Here is a 6,000-nt window from a genome sequence, read left to right as displayed (position 1 = left end):
GTAAGTGACAGCAACATAGGAAAAAAGTACTTTATAGTGCATTGTATTCTGGAACAAATGCATATCTTATACACATGCATTTTACAATCTTTCGCTATAGTGGTCCTAACAATGTAGTCATCAGAGAGTAAAGGCACCATATAAATATATAGCATGTGAGCGTGTGTCATGCTCCTGCAAGAAGCAATGGCCTATGGCGGCGTCCTGTGCATGGCCTGGCACTGTCTTATTTGTTGCAGGGATTCACAAAATAAAAGATGTATGGAGCACAGTTAAGAGCTCACCAATCAGAGCTCATATCACACCGTCCCTGTGTGCTGGATTGCTGCTTTGACAGGTTTTTTGGCTTCCTCTTTCTCACAATAGAGGAAGACAGAGGAGCACTGCTCATGTTCTCTACTCAGATCTCATTATACAGGTCTGTGCCATCCAGCATAGTCCAGCATGGACCTCGCTCATCATAACTGCTTCCCAAATACTGTGCAGAAAAAACAAACAAACATTCTAAAACAATCACAGATGATATGCTCAAGGCTGTAATAAACTCTGTTTAATCACAGTCATTTATCAGAGGGGCTGACAGAAGAACACTACATTGCCCATAGCAACCAATTCATCCGATAATTAAAGAGGCACTGTAGTGACATATAGTAGAATGCAGTAAATTATTCAGGATATCCACTTTTACATTCATTTTTGTGGTTTCAGCATTAAAAACACTTCCCATATCTATATAGAAAAGTCTCCGCTATCTGGAACTCAGGCAAACGGAAGTCTCAACTAACCGACATGCATAAGGAAACAACAGAGACAGTGCTTTGGGGGGTACTGAGGGGTTTGCAGGGCATAAAATACTTACCAAGCCTCCAAGTGGCATCTTCTAGCCTTCCCGTCTCTCCTAGCGGCTTTCTGGCGTGTCACATGACCTGACGCGGGTCAGGTGACATGCCAGGATCCATACACAGAGAATGTCGGAAAGCCACTAAGAGCTACAGGAAGGCTAGAGGCCGCCACCCATAGGCTCAGTAAGTATTTTATGCTACATGGGGGAAGGGGAGGAATGTTTATGGGGGGAGGTTGTGCTTTTTCAGCCAGTTCCTCTTTAAAGGGAACCTTAAGGGCCCTTTTCCACCAGCGCAAACCAGCGCTGGCTGAATCGCAAAGTCGCAAACCGCTAGCGATTTTACAATCGCTACGGTTTGCTTTTTAACATAGGAATCGCGGTAGGTCATTTCCACTACCGCGATTCGTTTTTTACCCGAACGCGCGGTGGATCGATATTTGCCGCGATTTTGCTATGCAGTGCATAGCAAAATCGCGGCCGCAAAACGTCGGGGAATCGCCGGTTTTGCGATTCAGCAATCGCGACTGCAAGTGGAAAAGGGCCCTAACTGAGATGGATATGGATTTTTCCTTTTAAAATAATCCCAGTTGCCTCACTCTCCTGCTGATCCTGTGTCTCTAATACTTTTAGCCACAGTCCCTCAACAAGCATGCAGATCAGGTGCTCTGACTGAAGTCAGACTGGATTAGCTGCATGCTTGTTTCAGGTGTGTGATTCACCCACTATTGCAGCCAAAGAGATCAGCAGGACTGCCAGGCAACTGGTATTGTTTAAAAGGAAAAAGCCATATCCCTCTCAGTTTAGGTTCGTTTAAAGTGAACAGAGAAACTTTGCAAAGGCAACAAAAGTGCTGCCTGTTATAGCCCCACTGATAAATGAATTCATGGTTTCTAAACATGCTAATCTGCATTAGCCACATGTACATTTTGTAAAGGTGTCACAAAGGCACTTTTAGAAAGAGTCCATTCTCCCTTACTTCACATATTTGTAATGTCCAGTTTGAGAGCCAGTTAAGCAGAATACAAGGAGGGGGCCCAGGACACTGTGCTGTATCAGTAGTGTGTTAGCTATTTCCCGGCATCATGGAATGTCAGTGGCAGATACATTCAATGCCAGCACAGGCCCAGAGGAGCGCATCATGTAAGTACCTTATTGACCTAGCATGGATCCAGTTAGTGCTCAAATGGAGGTTACCAGAAGTAACCAACCCCATTTTCCAATTTCCTCAGTCCGCTTATTGCCATCAGGTGTCAATCATCGGCCACAATGGACAAGGCCCGGAGCTCTGATAGCTTGGCTTCATTCTCCCTCTCTCGCTCAGCGTCTGATAGATGCCCTTCATCCACCTGCTGGGCCAGCTCTCCAAACACCCTGGACATCTCTGTGTAATAAACCACCTAGAGAAGAGCAGGTTACAATCACTCCCTGTAGGACCAGCACAAGAAACAGACCTAGACCAATAACATTTATATTGTGCTTTTCTCTAGGCTGACTCAAAGCTCCAGAGCTGCAGTCACTAGGGTGCGCTCAGTAGGCACTAGCAGTTAGGGAGTCTTGCCCAAGGACTCCTTACTACTTCACAGCTGGCGATCAGACAGTAATAAGAACCCAAAAGAGGTTCTGATGGGTGTTCTCCCCATGGCCTATCAGCTGGGAGCTCCACCCAACTAATTCTGGAGAGCGCCCAGCGGTCTTGGCTTTCCTTCTCACTCCTCTCCTATCAGAACGTCCAGGCAATACCACAAAACTTAACCACTTAACGACCGCCCCCAGCCGATGGGCGGCGGCAAAGACCGGGCCCAAACGACCGCAATACGCCCATCGGCGGGGGCGGCTGCGGGAGTGGCTATGCGGCGATCGCGTCATTCGTGACGCGATCAGCCGCCGGGGACTGGCTCCGCCCACCGCTCGTAGTAACCCGCCGGCCGTTCGGAAGCGCCGGCGGGTTACTAGCACCCGGATCGCCGCTGAAACAATGTATAATAGGCTTTTTAATGTATACAAAGCCTATTATACTGGCTGCCTCCTGCCCTGGTGGTCCCAGTGTCCGAGGGACCACCAGGGCAGGCTGCAGCCACCCTAGTCTGCACCCAAGCACACTGATTTCCCCCCCCCCTGCCCCCTGATCGCCCACAGCACCCCTCAGACCCCCCCCTGCCCACCCCCCAGACCACTGTTTGCACCCAGTCACCCCCCTAATCACCCATCAATCACTCCCTGTCACTATCTGTCAACGCTATTTTTTTTTTATCCCCCCCCCCTGCCCACTGCCCCCTCCTGATCACCCCCACCCCTCAGATTCTCTACAGACCCCCCCCCCCGTGTACTATATGCATCTATCCCCCCTAATCACCTGTCAATCACCCGTCAATCACCCGTCAATCACCCCCTGTCACTGCCACCCATCAATCAGCCCCTAACCTGCCCCTTGCGGGGCAATCTGATCACCCCCCCACACCAATAGATCGCCCGCAGATCCGACATCAGATCACCTCCCAAATCCATTGTTTACATCTATTCTCTCCTCTAAACACCCACTAATTACCCATCAATCACCCATCAATCACCCCCTATCACCACCTGTCACTGTTACCCATCAGATTAGACCCTAATCTACCCCTTGCGGGCACCCAATCACCCTCCCACACGCTCAGATTGCCCTCAGACCCCCCCTTATCAATTCACCAGTGCAATATTTACATCTGTTATTCCCTGTAATAACCCACTGATCACCTGTCAATCACCTATCAATCACCCCCTGTCACTGCCACCCATCAATCACCCCCTGTCACTGCCACCCATCAATCAGCCCCTAACCTGCCCCTTGCGGGCAATCTGATCACCCACCCACACCAATAGATCGCCCGCAGATCCGACATCAGATCACCTCCCAAGTGCAGTGTTTACCTATCTTCTCTCCTCTAAACACCCACTAATTACCCATCAATCACCCCCTATCACCACCTGTCACTGTTACCCATCAGATTAGACCCTAATCTGCCCCTTGCGGGCACCCAATCACCCGCCCACACGCTCAGATTGCCCTCAGACCCCCCTTATCAATTCGCCAGTGCAATATTTACATCTGTTATTCCCTGTAATAACCCACTTATCACCTGTCAATCACCTATCAATCACCCCCTGTCACTGCCACCCATCAATCACCCCCTGTCACTGCCACCCATCAATCACCCCCTGTCACTGCCACCCATCAATCACCCCCTGTCACTGCCACCCATCAATCACCCCCTGTCACTGCCACCCATCAATCACCCCCTGTCACTGCCACCCATCAGCCACCCATCAATCACCCCCTGTCACTGCCACCCATCAATCACCCCCTGTCACTGCCACCCATCAATCAGCCCCTAACCTGCCCCTTGCGGGCAATCTGATCACTCACCCACACCAATAGATCGCCCGCAGATCCGACATCAGATCACCTCCCAAGTGCAGTGTTTACATCTCTTCTCTCCTCTAAACACCCACTAATTACCCATCAATCACCCCCTATCACCACCTGTCACGGTTACCCATCAGATTAGACCCTAATCTGCCCCTTGCGGGCACCCAATCACCCGCCCACACCTCAGAACGTCCTCAGACCCCAGCCCTGATCACCTCGCTAGTGCATTGCTTGCATCTATTTCCCCCCTCTAATCACACCTTGAGACACCCATCAATCACCTCCTGTCACCCCCTAGCACACCTACCCATCAGATCAGGCCCTAATTTGCCCTGTGTGGGCTCCTGATCACTCGGCCAAACCCTCAGATCCCCCTCAGACCCCCTTCCGATCACCTCCCCAGTGCATTGATTGCATCTATTTTCCCCTCTAACCGCCCCCTGAGACACCCATCAATCACCTCCTGTCACCCCCCTAGCACTCCTATCCATCAGATCAGGCCCAAAACATCCTGTCATCTAAGAGGCCACCCTGCTTATGACCGGTTCCACAAAATTTGCCCCCTCATAGACCACCTGTCATCAAAATTTGCAGATGCTTATACCCCTGAACAGTCATTTTGAGAAATTTGGTTTCCAGACTACTCACAGTTTTGGGCCCGTAAAATGCCAGGGCAGTATAGGAACCCCACAAGTGACCCCATTTTAGAAAGAAGACACCCCAAGGTATTCTGTTAGGTGTATGATGAGTTCATAGAAGATTTTATTTTTTGTCAAAAGTTAGCGGAAATTGGATTTTTATTGTTTTTTTCACAAAGTGTCATTTTTCACTAACTTGTGACAAAAAATAAAATCTTCTATGAACTCACCATACCCCTAACGGAATACCTTGGGGTGTCTTCTTTCTAAAATTGGGTCACTTGTGGGGTTCCTATACTGCCCTGGCATTTTAGGGGCCCTAAACCGTGAGGAGTAGTCTAGAAAACAAATGCCTCAAAATGACCTGTGAATAGGACGTTGGGCCCCTTAGCGCACCTAGGCTGCAAAAAAGTGTCACACATGTGGTATCGCCATACTCAGGAGAAGTAGTATAATGTGTTTTGTGGTGTATTTTTACACATACCCATGCTGGGTGGGAGAAATCTCTCTGTAAATGGACAATTGTGTGTAAAAAAAATCAAAAATGTGTCATTTACAGAGATATTTCTCCCACCCAGCATGGTTATATGTAAAAATACACCACAAAACACATTATACTACTTCTTCTGAGTACGGCGATACCACATGTGTGACACTTTTTTGCAGCCTAACTGTGCTAAGGGGCCTAAAGTCCAATGAGTACCTTTAGGATTTCACAGGTCATTTTGAGACATTTGGGTTCAAGACTACTCCTCACGGTTTAGGGACCCTAAAATGCCAGGGCAGTATAGGAACCCCACAAGTGACCCCATTTTAGAAAGAAGACACCCAAGGTATTCTGTTAGGTGTATGATGAGTTCATAGAAGATTTTATTTTTTGTCACAAGTTAGCGGAAATTGATATGTATTGTTTTTTTTTTCACAAAGTGTCATTTTCCGCTAACTTGTGACAAAAAAAAAATCTTCTATGAACTCACCATACTCCTAACAGAATACCTTGGGGTGTCTTCTTTCTAAAATGGGGTCACTTGTGGGGTTCCTATACTGCCCTGGCATTTTAGGGGCCCTAAACCGTGAGCAGTAGTCTAGAATCCAAATGCCTCAAAATGACC

At 48.5% G+C, this 6,000-nt stretch overlaps 1 protein-coding gene across 1 annotated transcript in view; it reads right to left on the bottom strand.

Annotated features, from left to right (window-relative positions):
* Positions 1–1,335: 1,335 nt before the first annotated feature.
* Positions 1,336–6,000, bottom strand: part of BIN3 (bridging integrator 3) — a 97,679-nt gene continuing 93,014 nt past the window's right edge. The window contains exon 9 of the mRNA XM_068274667.1: positions 1,336–2,241. Within this exon, the coding sequence (XP_068130768.1) occupies positions 2,095–2,241 (147 nt within the window). The 3' untranslated portion in view covers positions 1,336–2,094. The remainder of the gene's footprint in view (positions 2,242–6,000) is intronic.

Source organism: Hyperolius riggenbachi, chromosome 3 (assembly GCF_040937935.1).
Source record: "Hyperolius riggenbachi isolate aHypRig1 chromosome 3, aHypRig1.pri, whole genome shotgun sequence".
Classification (NCBI taxonomy): Eukaryota; Metazoa; Chordata; class Amphibia; order Anura; family Hyperoliidae; genus Hyperolius; species Hyperolius riggenbachi.
The sequence above is the reverse complement of the archived record's forward strand: the minus strand, read 5'-3'. Positions and strand labels throughout refer to the sequence as shown.